The sequence below is a fragment of the Cheilinus undulatus genome, linkage group 20, assembly GCF_018320785.1.
Source record: "Cheilinus undulatus linkage group 20, ASM1832078v1, whole genome shotgun sequence".
Lineage (NCBI taxonomy): Eukaryota > Metazoa > Chordata > Actinopteri > Labriformes > Labridae > Cheilinus > Cheilinus undulatus.
In genome coordinates, this window is record NC_054884.1 from 22,636,501 (window position 1) to 22,660,278 (window position 23,778).

The following is a 23,778-nucleotide window of genomic DNA, read 5'->3' on the forward strand; positions in this document are numbered from 1 at the left end:
AACATAGCTACACTAGCTAAGTAATTAATGTTACTACATAAGCCAATATAGCTAAGTTAGCTTTAGCAATGTGAGCTTTAGCAAACACAACTAAAGCTACGTAGCTTACAAAGCTGCTTTGTGACCTTAGCTTTAGCTACATTAGCTACACAGCTCTATTATCTCTGGCTAAGTTAGCTTTAGCAATATTAGCATTAGCAAGTGTAACTTAAGCTAACATAGCTATGTAGATAATGTACCTACATAGCTGCTTTGTGACCTTAGCTTTAGTTACATTAGCTACAAAGCTCCATTATCTCTGGCGAAGTTAGCTTTAGCAATATTAGCATTAGCAACTGTAACTTAAGCTAACATAGCTATGTAGATAATGTACCTACGTAGCTTACATAGCTAGTTTTATGACCTTAGCTTTAGCTATGTTAACTATGCAGCTCCATTGTCTCTGGCAAAGTTAGCTTTTGCAATGTGAGCATTAGCAAGTATAGCCCAAGCTAATCTAACTATGCAAATACCATAGATAAGTAGCTGCTTTGCGAGCTTCACTTTAGCTATGTCAGCTACGTAGCTCAGTTAGCTACGTAGCTTACTCAGTTGTCGCTTTTGGTATTCTGTTACCTTTACCGTTACCCTAACCATAAACAGAAGTTTAATCCAAATGTATTTCTAAAGTTTTAGGTTATATTTCTGTTCTGAGATATTTGACGCTCAGATGAACATTTTGTGAGAGTTGACTGAGGACATGAAGGGTCTATGGCCAGACTGTCTTGACCAGGGCTCTCCTGGATTGACCACCCCAAAGTATTAAACACTGACCGTCTATTTGCCTTTTGAGTTTACCAATGGAAAGCTGTGTTACAGCCTGTTTTTTCTTTAAGCATATACATACAACCAATAGGCATATCTTAACCTACTTTGGCTGATATTATTGATATGATGTGTATCAACATGGCCCATTCAGCCTTATATTTTTCTGTATGTGGCTCTCTGTAAAAAAATGTGGACACCCATACATTAAAGGATTATGTTGACATTTTAAACGGAAGTCAGTATCAGGTTTGTCATTGAAAACATTCCTTAATCAAAAAAGTTAAAATAATTACTTAATTTTGACTTTTAACAGCAGGTGATTTTAGAAAGAATCAGAATTTATCAACACAGACTGATATTAAAATGTCAATGTCATCCTTTAATTAAGACAGTTACTGTTTTCAGTTTAAATACTCAAGGATGCACTTGACTGACAGCTCAGGTTCTGCTGTGATAACCACTATTGCCCGTGCTCACATCATAGTTGGATTCATCTGAGGATTTTTGGCATCATTAATAAACAAAGGTTAATAAATATTTGGTCCTACAGGAAGGTAACCAGTAGTAGCTTTCAATATATTATACTCACATGGCTGTATAGTTCAATAAATAGTAAACATACATGAACAACAGTGACTGTGGTTTTCTTTATCTTTTTACAGACTTGATTTGCAAGATGTTCTCTCAACTTTTTCAGATAGTTGCTTCAAGATTGGGTGTTAACATGTACTTACAAAACTTCTAAAAATGTATTCAAATATTTAAATGACACCCTTCATTCAAACTTTACCTATTGTTTCCCCTTTAAATATCAATGGATATTTTCTATTCTCAAAAGTGACATATTCATTATCAATGTAAATTACTTTTCTAATCTTGTCTGGATATCCTTAGTGTCTGCTCTGCTCAGATATCTGTCTCCCCGGCATCTCCTTTGCCCTTTGGTTGCCTCCAGTCAGCATAGATGGACTCCTCATAGTCTCCCATCCCTTCAAACTCCACATCAGGAGACTCTGGGGCCAGTAAAGCAGCTTCCTCTGGTCCCCAAAAATCCTGAAAAATTTGGCATAGTTAACAAAGATAACTACTTTTAGCAGTGGTGTAAACAGTTATCCTTTAAGATTTGATACTGGTTTAAAATTCATGCTGTGTCCCAATTCAGGGACTGCATCCTGGGAAGAATGCATTTGAAATGACGTGTCCCATTTTGAAGTCTCAAATGCAGCAGACAAATGTGTCCTCCTTTCCAAAGCCAGAGAAGGATCTGCCCTGGATGCACCCTTTGTGGCCCTACATATTCCAGCTCATTGCGCACCAATCCAAATGAGCTGGCAGATTCTTGATCTGCCAAGTTTTCAGTGTAAATAAGGGGTAACAGCCCAACTGAATAGGTACCTACATAAAATCCAAAAAATCCTTAAATCTTAAACCTCTCCTAAGTTATGAGATGCTAGTTATATTAGCTAATTCTGGTGCAACAGTTGAGGTATCAAGATGACTGGGGCAGTGCTTAGAGGCAAAAAGGGATGTGGACAGTTGGTGACATAAAGATCCTCCACTGACCAGACTGTCTCATTTTAGATCTGCCTGAACCCTATGCCGTCCACAAAGGCTGTGTTCTCTGGAGGATGCTACCCCTGAATTGGGATACAGCTAAAGACTGTACATAAAGATGGACTAAACATCAGCCTCTTAAAAGGGAAGGTAAAAGATCCAGAATACATCATTACTGGCTGACTGCAGTTGAGTTGATAAATCATGCCTTCTCCATATTAACAGACGGAGCATGGAGCAAACTGTACAATTAAAAGACAGTTTAACCTGGATTCAGTTGTGATTGTAAGTTAGTATGACAATGATCTGTGATTACATGTTAATTTTCCAAAAATTTAAGTTTTAACTGGCTATTAGTTATGAAAAACAGCTGTAACACCACAATTGACAGCTATATTGACAAATGTAGCTTCAAATTAACAGGTCAATATATCCTGATCTGGGTGGCACGGCGGCGCAGTGGTTAGCACTATTGCCTTACAGCAAGAAAGTTGCTGGTTCGCTTCCCGGTCAAGGTCTTTCTGTGCGGAGTTTGCATTTTCTCCCTGTGCATGCGTGGGCTCCGGGTACTCCGGCTTCCTCCTACCACAAGCTCATTAGGTTAATTGATCACTCTAAAATTGCCTGTAGGTGTGAATGTGAGCATGCCTGGTTGGCTGTCTCTATGTGTCAGCCCTGCGATTGACTGGCGACCAATGACAGCTGGGATAGGCTCCAGTCCCCACCCCAACCCAGAACGGAATAAGGGGTATGGAAAATGGATGGATGGATATATCTTAATCTGTCATGGGGTATTATGGCTTCAATTTTGAAAAAGGAGAAGAAATAAAGGATCACATTGTCCATTTTTATATACAGTAAATGGTTCCTAATAGTATCACACTCTATATTTTTTGCTAGGGAAAAAGTATAATTCAGTGGTTTAGTGGTTATCAAAATAAATAATATTCAAAAAACATGTCTCACCTCATCGTCCATGTCCAGGTACTTCTGTGCAGATGTCAGCATCTGCTTTACAGTGACAGTCTGATTGTAGAGTTTAAGAGCCTCCTGTTTAAACCGAGACAAATTCATGAGAACAATGAAAAAAGTAAGAAAAATAAAATATGGTTGCCTCAATTTCTTCTTTGAAATAAATTTAAGTCAAATAGCTCGGGGCTTTCAGTAGTCCATTGATTTCTTTTCATGCACTAGTTAAAGGGGGCATGAAAGACCCACTTCTTATTATTTTTTCACAGATATTTGGGTATGAGTATTCATCAACCCACAAAATATGACACAAACTAAACCAGATCTTTGTTCCTGGTCTGAAAACATAAAAACTGATGGTCTGTTCAGGATCTGCATTGCTTTTGACATCACAGTGGGTGTCGTTATAATACCTGTCCTTTCACCTGGCATAAAAATTTTTTGAAAAAGTTGATTCCAAGTTTCTTCTCACCATCCTGGGGGAGAAGTGTTCAGGCTGCAGCCCCCACTGTTTGCTGTAGGCTTCATAATACTGCAGGTTCTGCTTCATGACCTGGTCCTCAGGTTCAAACAGGTTGTAGCTGTATGCACAGGGCACTGCGCTGCGACCATCATTCACTGGTGGGACAGAGAGAAAATACAACTGATCAGTGTTTTGTGGAGATTTCCTCCGGGGTTTTAAAGCTCTGCTGCTGAAAAGATGACGTAAAACATACTCTTATAATAGGCGTATTGGAGGTAGTGGTAAATAGTGGCAACAAATTTCTCCACAAAGAATCCACCAACATTAGGCTTCAAGTTTTCTTCACACTTCAGCTGACAACGTAATGTCTCAATGAAGATCCCTGTGGAAAAGCAGTAAAGAGATAGTGTCTCAAGGGAAAAAAGGTGTGAAACAATATCTTCCTGATGTTTCTGATGTCTGTAGAAAAAAAAAATTCTTACTGAAAGATGTAAATTAGTAAAACTTTATTCAAACCCTTAAATATACATTACAGGAAAATTTGAATAGAAAACTAATATGAAAAAAAAACATAGTAGCCCATCAAAAATTGGTTAAAATCCAGTCAATGAGATAATGCACAGAGATTTTAAGCTCTGACCAGAATCATTTGCCATACCATTCCTCAATCCATGTCTAAATATTGCACACTAACCTGCTACGACTGTGTAGAAGTCACTGTGTGGTGAAAGTTGACTGATGCCTTCACAGTCTGCCTGACAGAGGTTGTACTCTCTGAGGTAGAGCCTGAGCGCTTCCTCCATGTGTCCAACGCTGCTGCTGTAGTCTCCTGAATTCACAAGTTTGATTCCTTTTAGAAAGGAGGCCTGGAGAGGAAAGTTAGCACTTTAACTGTTTGAGAAGACAGAGACAGCTGAAAAAAAAACAGTCCTTAGTAGAAAAATGTGATTTTGTAATAGAGTATATGGACTGAAGTACTGGGCTTCCTGCCTGACCATTAAAACAAGAGTGACCATTATGACATTGTATTCAAGTACATGTACATTAATATGGAGTTGGACCCCTTACGTTGCTATAACAGCCTCCACTCTTAGACGACTTTCCACAAGATTTTGGAGTGTTTTTGTGGGAATTTGTGCCCGTTTATTCTGTAGAGCATTTATGAGGTCAGGGACTAATGTTGGACAAGAAGGCCCTGCTTACAATCAGTTCATCCCAAAGGTGCTTCAGTGGGGTTGAGGTCATGGCTCTATTTGGGCCAGTCAAGTTCTTCCACACTGAACTCATCAAACCATGTCTTTAAAGTCCTTGCTTTGTGCACTGGGGTACAGTCATGTTGGAATAGAAATGGGCCCTCCTCAAACTGCTGCCACAATGTTGGAAGCATATCATTGTCTGAAATGTCTTGGTATGCTGAAGCATTAAGACTGCCCTTCACTGGAGATAAGGGTCCTAGCCCAAACCCTGAAAGTCAGCGCCATACCATTATCCTTCCTCCACCAAACTTCACAGTTGGCACAACGCAGTCAGGAAGTTAACATTCTTCTAATCTAGCATCTGCTAAACCCAGACTCACCCATCTGACCGCCAAACAGAGATTTGCGTAGTGATTTGCCACTCCACAGAACATGCTTCCACTGCTCCTGCTATCTGCATGGCTAAGTTAGCTTTAGCTTTACTTGCTAAAGCTCGCATTGCTAAAGCCAACTCAGCTAGTGATAACAAAGCTACATAGCTAAGTTAACAAAGCAGCTTCGTAAGCTTCATGTACGTTATCTATGTAGCTGTGTTAGCTTTAGCAACATTTGGTAAGACTCATGTAGAGCTAACCTAGCTGCATTGGTGTATATAGTAACGTTAAGGAGATAGTACAGCTATGTTGGCTTTAGCTTAAGCTAAGCAAGTTAAAGTAAGCCACCATTCGTGTAACTACTTCTAAAATGGGTCTATACATAATTTAATCGCTGATTAGACCTCTGACCTTTTTCTCTGTTTTATTTATGAAGTGTTTCTGAGTCTGTAATATTTGCAATGTGGTTATTTCATGAACTGCCAGACTTTATGAATTAAAAAAAAAGAATTTCAAAAAATCTAAAACTGGAAATAGTTGTAACCGCAGATTACAGCAGTTCCTTTCTGAGATATACGTTCCTTCAGATGAAAGGTCTATGAGAGTGGCCATCAGATATGTACAGTCTGCAGCAAGTCCCCTCTCATGGAACCTACAGTGTTGTAGACTTTTACAGGCCATGTGCCTTAGCACACATGATTTACGTGATCTTTTACTTGATGGGTGAGTTGCTGTTGTTCCTAAATGCTTCCACTTTCTAATAATATCACTTACAGCTGACTATGGAATATCCAGCCGGGATGAAAACTTTTCATATTGAAAGGTTTAGTCTGAATGGGGAGACAGTTTAGATATTTTATATGATTTAGGAGCATAATTACTTATTGTTAGTTTTTACTGTCTGCTGCTATTCAGCTCAAACAATATGCATATGTCCTGACCTCATACAGTTGTTCCTCATAGTCAGTGAGGTATCCACTGAGGTCATACTGGATCTTGTACTCCTCCATCAGTCGGTGCATCTCCTCGTCCTCTGGGTTCTTCTGCAGGTAGGTGTAGGCGCATGGCACAGCTCTCTGCAGGTCACCCAGCTGGGATATTAATTAAAATAATCACGTTTTTGTTGGGATATTGATGCATATTTTCTTCTCTTTTAACTTCAAACTTCACTGTTTGTTTTCGAGTATAAATAACGATAGTTAGCTTACCTTGGAGTGCGCAGAGTGCAGGTACCTGTACGGAGATCTTCTGCTGAACTCCTGCAGGATCTCTCTTCCTGGAGGAGGAAGCTGTAAAACGGGGAATTTCGCCCTGCACTTGGTCTGGCAGGTTGCTCTCATCATAACATGCCAGTAGACTTCTAAATCCTTGTTTCCTGTAAAGCTCGACTCTTCATGTTCGCTGCTGTTACAGTGAAACACGCAGTGTCTTATACTGTCTTTTAAAAGCCGGTGTAAACTTAAACTCAGCTCCAAGTATTTAATGGAATCCGTCCACTCCTCCGCTACGTAATGATCCAAAGCTAATCCATACGCAGCAGCGAGGGGCATGAGCTCCTCTTCAGGGTAGTTTCTGAAAGTGTAGTTGTCATACTGCAAGGCTTCCATAAAAATACACTTAAACAAAAATAACGTCACCAACGCGACTCCTTTAGAGCAAAATGAAACCATGGTAAGGTAATATCCCTCATAATCGTTAATTTCTTCCTTTGGTAGCTGTTCTCTTACCTCTGTTGGTGGTGGTCTGCTGAAATGCTTAGGGGTCTTTGGGAATTCAGTGATTGGGCCTTTTAGAGGTGACTGGCTCAGGTTTCCAGTGTACGCTGACAACAGCTGCCGTTTACTGCTCTGCGTCTTTATTTGGCAAAGGAAGAATAAGCCCGTGTTAAGACACCCATTAGACTCACTTAGTTGCCCTTTTTCTCACATACATTTACTTGCGAAATACACTGTAAGATGACATGTATAAGCTTAAAGATGACATACCGTTTTTCAACCTTGGAGCACGGTCTGGTCTAAATGAAATATCTGTGCCATTTTTTGGTAAAAATATATAGAAATCAGGCACCTGAGAAGGTTTTTGACCCTGTATAATTCAGATCTAAACAGCCTTTCTTTAAACATTCAGATTTATTGTGTGCCCCTTTAAATGCAAATAAGCTATTTCTTAATGCACCCTCTCTGACAGACATATTGCATTCAGAAAGTATTCAGACCCACTTCACTTTATCCAATTTTGTTACATTGCAGCCTGATACCATGATAAAAATGTTTCTTTTTCTCACATTAATCTACACAGTACCCCACGACAAAGTGAAAACAGAATTTATTTATTTTTGCTCATTTATTACAAATAAGAAACTGAAATGACACGCACAAATCATGTCCAGTCAATTTGATTAGCCACAGATGAACTCCAATCAAGATTTGGAAACATCTCGGTTATGATCCAAGATATGGGTGGAGCCTGAGCTAAATTTAGAGTGTTTTTGCAGAGGCCTGAATACTTATGTCAATGTATTATTTCAGTTTGTTAACAAAAGTAGCTAAGGCTAATGTAGCCACAGAGATAACATAGCTATGCTATGCTGTTTTGTGAGCTTAGGTTTAGTAGTGTAAGCTACATTAGCTACTTGGCTTACACAGCTACGTAAGCTACTTTAGCTGCATCTGAAAATTTCATGGTGAGCAACCTTTTTCCTGTGAGCAGACTGTTTACTTGGCTTCATTAAATGTCTTGTAATTAGGTTTTGCAGGTCAGGTTTTTAACTTTCAACCTTTGATATACTTACCCAGTGGTTCTCAAAGGGTATTGAGTCTAGGCGTGCCTTGGGAATTTGAGATTTAAAAAGGCTTTTACTCTTGGAGATAGTGTGCCTTGAGATTCTGACTGGATGTCAGGTGTGCCTTTAGCAAAAAAAAAAGTTTGAAAACCATGGCGCAAACCCTTACCCTAAATGGGGGTTTAATCTGATTTGAAAAGTATTAGCGTGTATTTCAGTTTCAGAGATTGTCATTGATAATCTTGTTTACTTCTGTAGCTCAGAGGGAGTCTTCACCGTTGAATTCAGATTGTTTCATAACCAGTTGATAACATCTCACAGGAATGGAAACACTGAACGTGTGGAGCTGTCAGGCTCCTTTAAGGCTGAGGTATCTCTGCAGCTGTACACAGCTTTGTGTGTTGGTGTCAAAGCCGCCCAAAAGGGGGTATAAAGGGGAGATCTTTCTGCCCAGCCAAACCCATGGAAGTCCTCAAAATCATGGTCCATTGTAAAGTTACAAACAAAAATGTAATTGGTTCATGCTGTAGTATAATACAGCCTTTTTCAATACATAAACCTTTTTTTCTGAAAACAGAATTACATTTTCATTAGTAATGTTAACAATGAAGATGGGCACACTGAACTAAACAATTTGGAAAGTAATGTCAGACTTCATAGCCAGGCCGTAATGTGCACAAATTTCAAGATACATAAAGTAGAAGACACTGAGACAACTTCTTTGGAAAACAAAAGAAAAATTGAGAAAAGAGACCAAAAATGTGGGGATAGTGACAAAAACTGGTTAAAAGGTGGTGAAAAAAAAAGCTGCAAAAAAACAATGCAAAAATAGATGAAAGGTTGGGGCGCCTAGTGATTTAAGGCGCGCCCCATGTATGTGGTCAGCCTGGGTTCGAATACGGCCTATGGCACTTTTCCGCATGTGTATCTCCAGCTATCTCATCCCCATTTCCAATTCTATCTGCTGTCCTCTGTTGTCAGTAAAGGCATGAAAAGCCCAAAAGTTAATCTTAAAAAAAGGATGATAAGTGACAATTATGACAATATATAAATCAAAAATTGGCAAATAAACAATGCAAAAACTAACAAAAAGTGGGAAAAAACGATGCAAAAGGGGTTAAAAGTTGCAAAAAGGGGAAAGGGCAAAAATTGGTACAAAAAAAAAAAAAATTGAGGCATAAACAGGCAAAAATGGGCATAAGGTGGCCAAAAAGGGCAAAGAGTTGGGTGATTGGGCAAAAGGTAGCTAAAAAACTGGCACGAATGGGTGAAAAGGGGCACAAATGGTCCAAAAATGGCAAAAGGCTGTTAAAAGTTGCTAAAAGATGTTACAGAAATGGGTGAAAAGGGGCAAAAAATTACAAATATGGGGAAAAAATGCAAAGAATGTGGAGAAAAATGGTTAAAAATGGCATAAATGGGTATGGAGTAGAAGAAAGGGGTAGAAAATTGCAGGAATTGGCAAAAAAAAAAAAAAAAAAACAGCAACAGAGTAGCACAAAATGGGGAAAAAAATAAAAGTTGCAAAAGATGTTGCAGAAAGGGGCCAAAATTGACAAAATTCAGTAAAACTGGTTAAATGTGGCAACAATCTATGAAAAAACTGGTGAAACGAGCTAAAAGAAGCATGAATAAATAAGTCCAAAAAAGGACAAAAATGATTAATTATAAAAGACAAAAAATATTTCCCACCAGGACACGCATTTTTACGCCTAAAACAAATTTAAACCCCATGTCCAGGCAGCCACTTGAGCTTTATTTCGAAATGTACTTTCTTCCTGTCTGTTCTGATCTCTTTTATTTTGTAGCGGAAATAGTTCTTACTTTTGATGCCTTTACATCGGCGCCTCCCACTCCCAGCTCAGACTTTTCCTCCCCCCTGGTAAAAAGTCTTCACTGCAACCTGGAGATTGTCCACGTTTACAGCCTTCATCCACCGCTGTGCTGCTCTCCACATCTGCAGTGTCTACGCAAAGCACGGACAACCCAGCGGGCCTCTAATTTATTCTTTTTGTGGCGATATTTTTTTGTCTAATATTTTGAATCACTGTAATCTATTTGACGATATTCTGCAAGATGTTTCCCCGCTGCATTTGCCTTTTCCTCTTATTTACGTGGTCTTTTGTGGAGTCTAATCCCAGTCCTGTGCTAGGAGATGTAGTCGTGGACAGATACTTCATACCCAAAGTTTGTGCGAGAGAATCAAAAAATGGAGATCATGTCCGCTATCATTATAACGTCACGTTAGTGGACGGGAAAACATTTGATTCGAGGTAAGTCACTGGAGTATCCTGTTTGAACTTCCAATGGAAAAGGTCTGCAGAGGCCATAAAGTGGCTGCAGACTTTTTAAGATTCCAGGAGAGTCTAGGTCAAAGTTAGTCAAAAGTCTACAAGATATATCTAAATACCTAACAGTGTTTTTCCAGGGTTTACATTTCCCAGAAAGCTATGACCTACTTCCTTCATTTCCTTGGTGCGTGTTTTTGGTTTACAGCCATCAGAGAGGAGAGGCCAAGGTGGCTCAGATCGGGGAGGGTAGGCTCCTAGCGGGCATTGAGAAGGGTCTACAGGGCATGTGCGTGAACGAGCGCAGGACCGTCACTGTCCCTCCTCACCTGGCCTATGGCAGCACCGGTGCAGGTAAAGACAAATGTCATACAGCAAGTTGCATGCTTTGGAAGTTGAACAGAAAAATATGCACACTGATGAAGTGGATGTTGATTCATTCAGAAGATAGATCCAGTGGTGTTGCTGTGATTTCTGGGCCTGATTAAAGGTGGTGGGCCTTCAACCAGTTAGCCTCAGCCAACCCTGCAATATTGCTGTAACCACATCTTAACCTCTGAGACAATGGCTTTTGTTTGGAATACATTTTTAGTTTCTTATATTTATCTAAGATTAGTAGGATGTGATGGGTTTAAAAGTTCAGCCTTGTGTTTGAACAAGCATTAGCTTGATGTCCACAGATCTCCCACAGGTTAAGGCTAAGCATGATCAAAATTTGTTCTATGTGCTAAATTTCTTGGGTATTTTCCTTTACTTTCCAGCCACACAAATTCTATAAAATATCAAAGAAATTGTCCTAAACGTCTGTGAAAATTCTTAACCATTTTCAAGTATCCCACAAAAAATACATTTCTGCAAAAATATTCCCTAATTGCTGTGGTGAAATTCAGTCATACAGCTACATTCTAATAAAATTTTTACATGGAGATTTTCATCCCACAAAAATACCCCAAAATTCTGCAAATATTCCCAAATTGCTCTGGTGAAATTCTGTCATAAGCCTACACATTCCTCCAAACATCCATTTCCTGAAATTTCCATGAAATTTTTGAAAATCTCAAAGGACAATATTTTTATTTCAAAATACATTCCCCAAATTGACATGAAAATACCTTATATTTAAAAGCCAAATCCAACTAAAATTTAAATTAAAAAATGAAACTATATTTACCAAATATCCATCAAAATGTCTGGAAAGATATTACTTTATAAGTCCCACAAGTGGAAATTCCAATACTTAACAAATTCCCACACATCCAAACATATATACCACATTTACATGAAGATACAAAAAAAATCCAAGCAAATTCACTTCAAAATTTTAAAGTGAAACATATCCCCTTCAATTTCCATGACCATGCTTGAAAATTTTCTAGCAAATAACTTAAACTTATGTGGACATTATGGAGAGTCATCTCAACTGGGATGCATCTGTGCATCCCTCATTATTCCATTTACATTAATATTTTTGGTAACCAGTGTTTTTGATGCCACTTTTGAGGACCATGAATTCAAATATAAAAAGATACACAGACCAGCACAGCTGAGTTACAGCTTAGAGACAACAGTTAACGGTCATTGTGAGCCTACATTTAGAAAATCTCAATATTTTTTTATGTTACCCACAAGTAATTCAGCTAGCAAGGGTGGTGATGTTTTATTTTTGGTTGACTTACCATTAACATCCTTGCCCAATGGAAATCCATTCAGTAGTTGTTAAGATAGTCGGTATTGGCTTGATAAAAATACAGTTATCTTTGTTCCTTGTTCCCATAGCTATGTTTCTGTTTAAAGCAGTTCATAACATATTTTTGAGTGAGCTATGACTTCAATGCAACCTTCCTTCTCCAGCTGGACTGCTAATGTAAGAAAGTATTATGATTAAGTGCATTATTCGTGGATGATGCTGTTCCTTTAACTTGTTTCCAGGTGACATCATTCCTCCTGATGCCACTCTTGTGTTTGACATCCATCTGCTGGATTTATGGAACAAAGCTGACATGGTTGTCTCAAAAACAATCATCACTCCCAAAGACTGCAAACGGTCTGTGATGCGCACCGACTTTGTGCGCTACCACTTCAACGGCACTCTGCTCGATGGCACAATCTTTGATTCCAGGTGAATTCTGCTCAGGCATGTGTAAAGCTCTTTATAAACTGATGATGAATAATGCTAAGGCATGTTTAGCCCTTACATTTTTGCTGCAGTCTCGTTAAATGCTTAACCACATTCTTATCTCGCATTGAAGCCATGTCTGCATGACAGCTCTCGTGTGTTTATATTGTGTTATCCAGGTTTGTTGTGTGTCTGACTTTGCGCTTGTATGAGCCCTACGTAGCTACACAAGGAAGCAGACCCAAGACTCCCTTGTGGGCGAGGGCTGGCTGATCCAGGGCATGGACGAAGGCCTGCTAGGCATGTGCGTGGGAGAGATCAGACATATCGTCATCCCACCCTTCAAAGCCTATGGAGAAAAGGGATCAGGTTGGTACAAACTATAACAGACAGAACAATCATTGAAATCACTTCATCATTTATTTTTAACATTAAAAACATTAAGAACAAGATTACCTGGAATGTAAGGAAAATTGATAAAAAAAAAAAGAAAAAAGACCCACAATGGGCTTGTAGTGCAGGAGTGAGATTGTAGTGATTAAAAACAAGAAACTACCCAATAGTGAGTGGAACATCTTTATTTATCTTTGTGGTATTGAAGCAGGAATGCATAGGGTTTCATTTTAACCAGAATCACATAAAAAATGTTTTTCTAGTATCATGGCAGTCCTACAACAAATTTTCATGATTAAACACCTTTTCCTTTAACGCTGCAACCAGGTAAAGAAATCCCCTCTCAGGCGACCCTGGTCTTTGATGTCCTATTGGTTGACATTCATAACCCAAAGGATAACATCTCTGTCGAGAACCAGGTGGTGCCAGAGTCGTGCACACGCAAGTCTGTGGTTGGTGATTACATCCGATACCACTACAATGGTACTTTCCTAAATGGAGTCACCTTTGACACAAGGTATAAAACTGCTGCCCCAGTACTGATGTTAACTGATGGATGCAATTCTGACTGAACTTTTAATGTTTACATCAAAATTAACTTCTTTTTTTCTTTCTTTCTTGACTGCCACCAGCTACCAGAGGAACAGCACATACAACACCTATATTGGGATGGGGTATGTGATTGCAGGAATGGACCAGGGTCTGCTGGGAGTCTGCATGGGAGAGAGAAGGAGAATCATCATCCCTCCACATCTGGCGTACGGACAGCAGGGAGCAGGTACGCCACTGATGCTGCAACTTGGTGAATTGTCAGCCCAGTTTATTGGCTCTTATATATAAACCAAAGACCAGTCATCATTAAATTGGGGGTATGGTCCAAGGGCCATATCAGGCCCCCAAATCTAAATGTATGCACAGCTCTTAGCCTTACTATAACCAAAAAAGTTGAGTTATGAATAAATTCTCCTATGTGCAGTGAGTAACAATGCATACTAATACCAGATTTATTCACTTAGCAGGCTGTAAACATGTTTAATTCTGTTGCCAAATTGGCCGTTTAAACATTGGTGTTAATGGAACTTGCATGGACTTTTGAAACCAACCCCCTAGTGGACACTCAAGGGACTGCAGTTTTTTTTTATTTAGTTTTTAGTTAAAAGGAACCCTGCATGATCAGACAAGTTCATCTTGTTGGGTAGATATTTGTATGTCTCAAATGTATATTAAACTAAAAAACTAACAAAATATCCCACATATCGGCATTTTGAGTTCATTTCAGCTCATAAACTCACCAGGAGACTGCCATGTTTTGATCCGCGTCACATTAGTGTGACGTCACGGTTCCGCAGCGCTCCTCTCCATTGCTAAGCAGTTACCATTTTTCAGACGCTTTTGTTGCTTGCAGCTGTTGCTGCCATGAGTTTGCTGCATGTTGGTTTGTCTCCCTGCTGTCAAAGCTCTGTCATTCTTCTAAATTTTACATCAGTAAAGCTCACTACAAGTGACAGTATATAGTGGAAGTGTGCCTGGAGCATTTCAAAATAAAAGTATTATGTACATACAAACGAAGTTTCTCCAAAGAAATGCTAAAGTGGACTTTTACCTTGAAAGGCAGAATCTGGAAGTCCTTTCGTTCTGTGTTTATCTTTATCTGAACTTTATCTGTGGAAAAACAGAAAGCCTCATCAAGAAGAGAAGTTCGGGGAACAACTTCATTAAACAGACACATTTTAGCTCATGGCCTTCATCTGGTTCATCAAGAAACAGATTTCAAACATTTTCTACCCATGTGGACGTACATATTTGCTACAACAAGGTAAATATGGCTTTGTATTTATCATTTTCCTGTCTAGATGGACAGATAACTGCTCATGGTGCAAATACAAAATAGAAGAGACCTCAAATTTTAGAATCCTCTGTGCGTTAGACGTGTTGTGTTTCTAAGATCAGCCCTAACAATGGCTGCCAGCCTGAAACAGGTTACTGCAGAGGAACAGTGAGGATCACACCACAGAACTGTGACATCATGGCGCCAGCTCGGACCAAAAGATGGCGGTCTCCTGGTTCATTTATAAACTCAAATGACTCAAAATGCAGATATCTAGTGAGTTTTTTAGTTCACTAAGTATATGAGACATACAAATATCTATCCAACAAGATGAACCTGTCTGATCATGCAGGGTTCCTTTTAGAAGCTTATATAAAACTGTGGTTAATCATAAAGATTTAAAACAGCATGCAGAAAAAGTTTTAGCTGCAAAAATATTTATTAAAATCTCCTCTAATAGGGGATGCAACAAGTGTTAGTTGGACATAGGGCCATCAGATCAGCAGCAACTGTTTGACAAACATTGGCAAATAATGTAGCATGCACTGGTGTCAGTAGTAGTCTGTTTTATCAAGATAATGCTGGCAAGCTAGTATAGTTCTTTACAGGTAAAGTCAGCAGCACAACATTCTTTATTCTTAAGCTATTTTAATGTTCGTAAAGTAGTGAAATACTTACTCAAACTTATACCTCAAGGAGAAAAGGCAGCAGGCATGAATTCATAAAGCTTCTGTCTAAAGCCTGGATGAGCAGTGGCCACTGGGTCTAGATTTGGTGATGCCTGACTTAAGGATTTCATTCCTTGTTGAGATTAATGTCATTAAAAGAGAAAGTAAATTTTGAATTTGACTGCCATGGACAGAGCAAACAATAACGTGTCTTTTTGATGTAGTTTTCTGACATTTAGCTCGTTTTGTAGAATATCGATCACCTAGGTAATTAATGAAGATATTAATCAATAATGAAGTTCCTATAGTGGCACTCAACTTGTAAATGAAGTTGTTAAAAAGTTAATTAGTCTAAGAGCAAATGACAAAGTAAGTTCCTAAATTAACTGTAAATGAAGATGACGTAAAGGTGAAATGTGAATCTCTCTTTCCAGGCGACGTCATCCCCCCTTCTGCAGTCCTAGTGTTCGACATTCACGTCATCGACTTCCATAACCCAGCCGACAGCGTGGACATCAAGACCACCCACAAACCTGAGGTGTGTAACGAGACTACTGCCGTGAACGATCTAGTTCGCTACCACTACAACTGCACCCTGATAGATGGCACGCCGCTCTTCTCCTCGTGAGTCACCCGAGCATTTTTTAATGCTAGTATTTCAGGAACTTTAGAGCAAAACATCAAATATGTGACCAATCTCATCCTCAGACACGACTACGAGAACCTTCAGGATGCAGTGCTGGGTGCTGACAAGGTGATCGACGGGCTGGATGAGGGCTTGAGAGGCATGTGTGTGGGCGAGAGGAGGCTGGTAACGGTGCCGCCTCACCTCGCTCACGGAGAAAAAGGAGGTGAGACTCTTTAATAATAATAATTATTCATCAGACTTATATAGCGCTTTTCTAGGAAACTCAATGACGCTTTACAGAACAAACAAAAACACGACACAAATGGGACAGGAGGAAAAACATGAATGGTTAGGAGTCGTATGCATTGTTAAACAGGTAGGTTTTGAGTGATTGTTTGAAAGTGAGCAGAGAGTCAGAGTTTCTGATATGGAGGGGGATTGAGTCCCAGAGGGTGGGGGCAGTGATGGCAAAACCCATGGTCTTTGCTTTAAAGCAACTTAAACTAACACTATAACACTCAGCTATTATTTAACATAAGAAAAAAACAGTTTGGTTTGTAGTTGAGAGAAGAACTCTTGTCTGCTACTAGGCTGCAGGTCATTAAATTGAAACCCCATATTAAGGAATGTATAAATGGAAAAAAATATTTTTTTTGTCTAATGGTGTTTTTAATATTGTAAGCCACAAGCAACAATTTTATATTGTTTTGGAATGATCCTTAGTTTTTTTAAAACATTTAGTGCTCAACAGGTGCTCTAATGTTTAATTTGGTTTCAATCCCTGTGCAACAGTAGAAAGTTATGGATTATGAACTTTTTATTATTCTAACTTTAACGTTTTCTCACATTACAGTCACAAGATTGCTCTCAGCAGATCATGTTAGTAACCACCAAGCCAAATGTCTTTAATTTTCAATCATAACCAAATGTTTAAAGGGGCAATGTGGACTTGACGTAGAACAAAGGATGTGATAGAATAAATAGATGGAGAAATATCCTTCAAAATGAAAGTACGTTATTGACTTTCTGCCACATATTTCTTTCCAGGCACACATTCACACAGCCTACTGAAAATGGCTTCGTGACCCACTTTTGGTTTTCGACCCACCAGTTGAGAACCAAGGAACTAGACAGTTGTTTTAATTTATGCATATACCTCCAAGAGCACAAAATGGGAAATCCAAATTACACTGTTTTTCTTCTGCCACCAGCCACTGGTGTGCCAAGCAGTGCTGTGCTGGTCTTTGATATTGAACTGATGAGCTACGAGAAGGGTGTGCCGCCAGGTTACCTGTTTGTGTGGCTCCAGGACACCCCCGCTGACCTTTTTGAAGCCCTTGACCTTGACAAGAACAAAGAGGTGGCCCAGGAGGAGGTATGGTGATCTTTTTAAATAAAGGACTTAACACCAGGGGGGAAGGAAAATCCTGATCTTTCACTTATTCATTTATCCACCGCTGATCACTCCTTTAATGTTGTAGTAAATTATCAAACCTATTTGGATTATTGCATTTACACAGGTTGAAGGAAGTTGATCGATTTTATCTCAGATTTTTAAACTATGATGAAGCTTCTTCCCACACTAAACTCTTTTTTTATCTTCTGACTCTTATAGTTTGGCGAGTTCATCAAACTGCAGGTTGCAGAGGGCAAAGGTCGTATCAAACCCGGACTGATCATGGAGCAGGTTATTACCGACATGTTCCAAAACCAGGATAGGAATCAAGATGGAAAAATCACGCCTGAAGAACTTAAACTGAAGGTAGATGAAGACAAAGAACGGGAAGCAGGAGCACATGACGAGTTGTGATGAGGACAAATGCCTTCATTCTCTCTCAGGGATAAGCCCAAACACCTTCAAAACAAGCATCAAGCAACTTTTTCAACAAAGTATCACAGTTTCTTACTTTCTGCACCACATTGAGCTTTCTTTAGTACTGAAAAGAAAACTATGCAAAGAGTTGTTTTTGTTGAGTTTTGTTTTGTATGTTTGTTTTTGATTGTTGTATTTCCGAAACCAAACAAGCACCTTGATTTGTCCCTGATAGTGTCATTGATTAAAATGTTTGTAAGAAAAAGAAAATTAATTGCTTTTTTTTCCAGCTGAATTTTAAGGAAACTGAGCACCAAAGGGAAAAAAAAATCCCAGTAAATCGTCCTTTAAAGTTTTGGAAATTTTAAAGGAGTAGTCCTCAAAATGTTCAAAAAGACTTTAATCAGGAGAGACTTAAATACGAATGAACAATTAATTATTTCCCACATTTTGATGAAAGACGTATATGCAATGCCATCGACTAGACTCAATCATGATGACTTCATGTACTTGAAGGGGTGGTGAGCCTGACGGCAGGAATAGGACAGACACTGGTGGAGGTGAAGAGGGATGCAGGATCAGATGAAAAGTAGAGTTCTGAGCAGCTAGACCAGGACACCAATGAACGAATGGTGACTAATAAATGAGTAAAAAACAGTCCTTCTTGAATTTCAGTGAGGTAGGAGCCTGTTGTTGTTACTTGGTCCTAACTTTGCAAAGCAGACATATTGGCCAGATTCCACGTCCATGGCAGTCAAATTCCACAAATTTCCAATAAGCATCTTTGCATTGCCCATTTGTCACTAGTATGTTTGAAAGGGGCAAAAAGTTATTCAAAATGAGATTGGTAAAAATTTGTAATGATGCCATTTTAAAGCATTAATAGATGATTTAAAAAGCCTTTAGAGCTTTACTGCAATGTAAAAATATAAATGGAGATTAAGTGTAATTAAGTGTCGTATATAAGTTGCAATATTTTCCAGACTATTACATACTAATAAGCCTTTTTAAATTAGCTGTTAAACTGAAACTAACATCAATATTCTCAATGTGCTATAAAGTCTAAATAATTTGTTTGGTTTAAAGATCTCAATTCAAAGTAATTCAGATTTATATGGGTTAAATTCTTCAGCATGATCAGCTAGAAACTTTGACAGCAATCATGATTGTATCTTGTTTTATCATGAGAACTCTTTTAAACCAGGTGTCAGCCTTCTTCTTTAAAATTTTATACTAAGCTTCTTCTTTACCTTCCAGATAAAAATACATACTCCCAGACCAAAATAATTGTTTATCATGTGATTAAAGCTTGTTAAGAAAAAAAAAGGTGGAACATTGCCCTTACTTGCATGATTTAAGTGGCTTCACCATGCTTGTAATATCCCTAAGGTTTATGTGTGAAGACCTGCTGCCACAGAGTGGAGCTGTAACACTGAAAAACCAGCTAACTGAAGTGCCATTGACAGTGCTGTAAGCTGTCTTAAATCCCTGTGTGTTGCTGAAAAACACTTTTCATTAACATGTATTAAAAAACTTAAGCAGACTGTGCTCTGTCTTTAGTTACTCCAAGTTTAAGTAAGTATTGAATCCACATCTTTATCAAAACATCACAGGTCAGACAGCCCATCACTCTAATCATTCACTTACATTTATATAATAGGAGCTGACATGGTCAGATATTATATAAAGGAAATTATCAAACTAACTGGGAGTTTCAAACTTTTTTGATTTGTTTTAAAATTTTTCAGGTTATCTCTAAATAATGGAAGAGGGTATTTGTAATATTTTTTGTTACATTTTCAGGCAAAACTTACAAATTCTGTAAAAAAAAAAATGTAATAGGACAGTTAGAATTATTATTGTGAGAGTCATCACTGCTAAAATTCACATAGTTATATGTGATATTTGAGATTATTATAGGTGTCCTGTGGGAATTATAAGATAAAACTGGTACCACCATTTTTTCCCCCATAAACAGAAAAGAAACCATAAATGGCTACTTTATTGATCTTGATTTTCACATGTGGGTCAAAAGTATGAAACTTGGGATTCCACAAATAATATTCTAGAGCTTGAATGCTGAATTTATTTCAATGAGTTCTCTATAAAGGGTTAACAACAAGATCCTGAAACTTCTTCAACAACTTCACCTCCTTTTGTTTTTATTTCGTCTGACTTTAAACAGAAAGGTTTAGATGTAATGATGCTCAGAGAATTGTTTGGTAAAATACTCTGTTTTTGTGCCACTTTGAGTAGAGGGTCTTCAGAGATAGGACTGGCACTGCCACCTCACGCTCAGCTGCCTGGCATGGTCACGCCCTGTCCTTGCCTTAAGTGCAGCCGTCATTGTCTGGAACAGCAGGTTGGGTGGTGTTAAGTGCAGCCATAACTGTTGGTGACTTTGGACTTACTGTACGCAAGGGAACACAGAGGGCAATTATTATGCTGTGTTGCACCCCTGTTGACTCTCTTTACAGCAACATGTTCATAAAACTTGCTGGTGAAGAAATGCTGTATACTGTAGATGTCTTATTAACCTGGAATAAAGTGTTTCATTATAAGCTGCACCTTTTTTTTTGTAGAAGTAGAATGTCAGTGTTTGGTTAAGTTAATGAGTTTTGCACTGAGTAACTAGATACACAGTGACAAATTTTGCTTAGATTTTGTTTAAATGAGTTAAATTGTATATGTTTTAAATTGTTAGATCGCTGTTGAGGCTCCATGAACAACAGGACAAGTTTAAGTTAGAGAGGTCAGAGAGGTTTTGACTTGGTGATACAGAGGAACATTGTGTTATTCATACGTTAAACAAATAATCAGAGGATGACCACAATGGCCCTTTTTGGATTTGTAGTCCTGATTATATTGAATGTTACTTTCATACTTGTGTTGATTGTTTGGTTTTAAGAAAGAACTATGATAGAGCATATATGTTAATACATATGATTGAACTATTTTGTGTACATGAGTGTCCTTTATATATCTTGAGGACAGTTTGTGACTGAGGACCCAGGGAGGAGCAGTGCTGAGTAATGATGATGTGCCGTCATGCTTGGTATTTTTTTTTCTGTCTAATGCAAATGATGAAGTTACAAATGAAAACACAACAGACTCAGTGTGAAAGGTTGGAATTTGTGACATTTTTTTTTTTGATTACCGATACAAAAACACATCCAAAAATAATGGGCCCAATGTGTGAAGACCTTTAGTGTGTGATAATCTTTTAAGTCTGCAATGGAATGAGAGGGAGGTAAAATACAGTGTTTTGAAGGCATTTCCTTATAATCCAATGTTTTGGCTAAAGGAGAGGCTCATTTATTTTATGCTAGTTGAGATAGGTTTGCAACAGCCTAGCTTTAAAAGCTAACTTGAAAATAAAGGAAATAGACAACTTTTAAGATGGTTGTATTTATCTATTTGTAGGCAAGCCCGGATGCATAACTTAGGTTGTATCATTTTCTGCACCTAGTCAGCTGTTCAACATGAGATAATGTCAAGAATAACAATTCAGACTAATGCTAGCTTGGATTAAGCTAGTGTAAATTTATATCTGTTACACCTTTAGTCTTTTTGTGGTCTTTGGTAGCCAACAACCACAGAAATAAGCATGTACGTACTTCATATTAAACCTAAAAATAACCTGTTTTATCTCTGAGCCATTCTATCATTTTTCCATTGACGTAATGTGATGAAATGTGTGAAAAGGGAAGTTGTATCTATTGAGAAGTGCAATGGGATCAAGGTCAGTTTGAAATAAAATCATTTTATGGCTGGTGAAAGGGTGAAGGCTTTATTCTTGTTTCGATGTGACAGAAATTATAAACATGACCACAGACTCACATTTTTAACCAAGCTTAAAACACTGATAAAAAATAAATTTTCTTGTTAAATTTTTTCCAATCTTCCCTTTTCTTTTTCTACCTTATCTTTAACTGTAGGCATGGAGATAATTTTATCTAACATCTTGTGACGTCTTGAATCAAAGGTCATGTTATCCTCGGTCCCACCTGTTTTTTTATTGGACACATTTCCTGATAACACTTGTCGCTGAAATCAAGGTCCAACACAAAGCTTTGAAACTTAGTCTTACTGAGCTTCATTGAAACAGCCTCCTTTGCTGCATTATTCGGATAATACTAGATGGTTCCTGCAAAAAACATGTTTGTATTGGTTGTCTTGAGGTCTGTGGCATGTTTTGTGAAGTGCAATAAATTCATAAAAAGCCTGGCATGGAATGTTATCTTTGACCCTCCTGTTCCTAACAGCCCCTATCACTTGAAGGTGTCTCGTGTTTCAGTGAATATTAAAATGTGCCTTTTGCCCTAAAAGTAGCTGACACTGACAATAACACATTTGATGAATATTAGCAAGCCTTACTAAAGTGGTTGTATATTCTCTACTTATTTTAGCACTGGTTGTCTTTATGAGTTTAGTCTGTTGAAATATTTACAGCTGTGGTAACAAAGTTCAACCAGGAAATGTACCTGACATCACTTGGTGTTTTGTGTTTTATGACACCATGGTAATAAACTTTGTCGGTAAATGCTCTGTTCTGATTTGAACCCCCAGTTTTATTTAAAGAACATTTACAACTCTGTCAAGGAAAAGAGTCCTGATGGAAGTTGACGTTTGCTCAATAAGTTGTTGACCCATGTAGTTACACTGCAGACACAGGACATGACACATCTATTTATGTCCTCTTATTATTGCTGTTAGAGGCCATTTTTGCTTTGTTTCCCTTTAGATGTTCACATGTACATAACTAAACTTATTCATCTAGGTTTTCATTGTCTTAACCTATAATGTTTTTCAACATGAATATGAAAGGAATCAAGTTTATTGTAATATAAAGAGACCTGTGTCTGGAAGGTAGAGTCACTTGTTAATCAGTAATCCTGGCTACCATTACACCATGAAGACAAAAGAACACTCCAAGCAACTCAGAGAAAAAGTTACTGAAAAGTTAAAGTCGGGGAATGGATACAGAATAATTTCCAAGGCACTGAACATCTCCCGGAGTTAAGTTAAATCCATCATCAAGAAATGGATGGAATATGGCACATGTGTAAATCTGCCTAGATCATACCGTCCTCACAGACTGAGTGACCATGCAAGAAGGAGACTAGTAAGGAGGGGCACCAAGACACCTATGACTACTCTGAAGGAGCTACAAGCTTTAGCGGCTGAGATGGGAGAGTCTGCATAAAATAACTGTTGCCTGGGTTCTTCACCAGTCAAAGGTTTATTGGAGAATGGCAAAGAGAAAGCTGTTGTTGAAGAAAACTCATTAAATCTCAACTAGAGTTCACCAAAAAGCATGTGGGAAACTCCATGGTCAAGTGAAAGAAAGTTCTTTTGTCTGATTAGATCAAAATGGGTTTTATTAGCCATCAGACAAGACACTATGTTTGTCAGACACCAAACACTGCACATCACCATCTCCACTGTGAAGCACAGTGGTGGCGGCATCATGCTGAGGGGATGCTTCTTGCCAGCTGGCCCTGGAAGGCTGCCAAAGATGCATGGTAAAATAAATGACAGCAAAATAAGGAAAATCCTGGAGGACATCTCATTCAGTCTGCAAGAGAACTACAGTTTGGGAGAAGATTTATTTTCAAGCAGGACAATGACCTGAAGCATTCAGCGAAAGCTACACAAAAAATATTTAAAGCCAACAAGGTGCATGTTCTAGAGTGGCCAAGTCAAAGCCCAGACCTCAATCCAATAGAAGATTTGTGGCTGGATTTGAAAGGTGCTGTTCACATCTGATCCCTGTGCAATCTGTCAGAGCTCAGGTAGTTTTGTAAAAAAAGAATGGAGTAAAATTGCAGTGTTCAGATGTGCAAGCCTGATAAACACCTATCCACACAGACTCAGTGTTGAGATTGCAGCCAAAGGT

At 38.5% G+C, this 23,778-nt stretch overlaps 3 protein-coding genes across 3 annotated transcripts in view; 2 read left to right on the forward strand and 1 right to left on the reverse strand.

The window, feature by feature from the left end:
- adam11 (ADAM metallopeptidase domain 11) overlaps nucleotides 1-2,579 on the forward strand; it is a 42,933-nt gene extending 40,354 nt beyond the window's left edge. The window contains exon 25 of the mRNA XM_041815867.1: nucleotides 2,389-2,579. Coding sequence (XP_041671801.1) covers nucleotides 2,389-2,477 — 89 coding nt within the window. The 3' untranslated portion in view covers nucleotides 2,478-2,579. The remainder of the gene's footprint in view (nucleotides 1-2,388) is intronic.
- Nucleotides 1,587-7,033, reverse strand: LOC121528411 (endoplasmic reticulum protein SC65-like). The gene is made up of 7 exons (XM_041815868.1): nucleotides 6,572-7,033; nucleotides 6,305-6,454; nucleotides 4,488-4,659; nucleotides 4,047-4,175; nucleotides 3,803-3,948; nucleotides 3,328-3,411; nucleotides 1,587-1,860 (listed from the first exon to the last, which is right to left on the reverse strand). Exons 1-7 carry the CDS (start codon nucleotides 7,031-7,033, stop codon nucleotides 1,714-1,716), a joined length of 1,290 nt encoding a protein of 429 aa, XP_041671802.1. The 3' UTR covers nucleotides 1,587-1,713.
- A 2,975-nt stretch (nucleotides 7,034-10,008) lies between these two features.
- Nucleotides 10,009-22,014, forward strand: fkbp10b (FKBP prolyl isomerase 10b). The gene is made up of 10 exons (XM_041816524.1): nucleotides 10,009-10,418; nucleotides 10,642-10,787; nucleotides 12,363-12,552; nucleotides 12,773-12,918; nucleotides 13,270-13,459; nucleotides 13,575-13,720; nucleotides 15,873-16,062; nucleotides 16,147-16,289; nucleotides 17,278-17,441; nucleotides 17,682-22,014. Exons 1-10 carry the CDS (start codon nucleotides 10,222-10,224, stop codon nucleotides 17,874-17,876), a joined length of 1,707 nt encoding a protein of 568 aa, XP_041672458.1. The 5' UTR covers nucleotides 10,009-10,221; the 3' UTR covers nucleotides 17,877-22,014.
- Nucleotides 22,015-23,778: the final 1,764 nt, after the last annotated feature.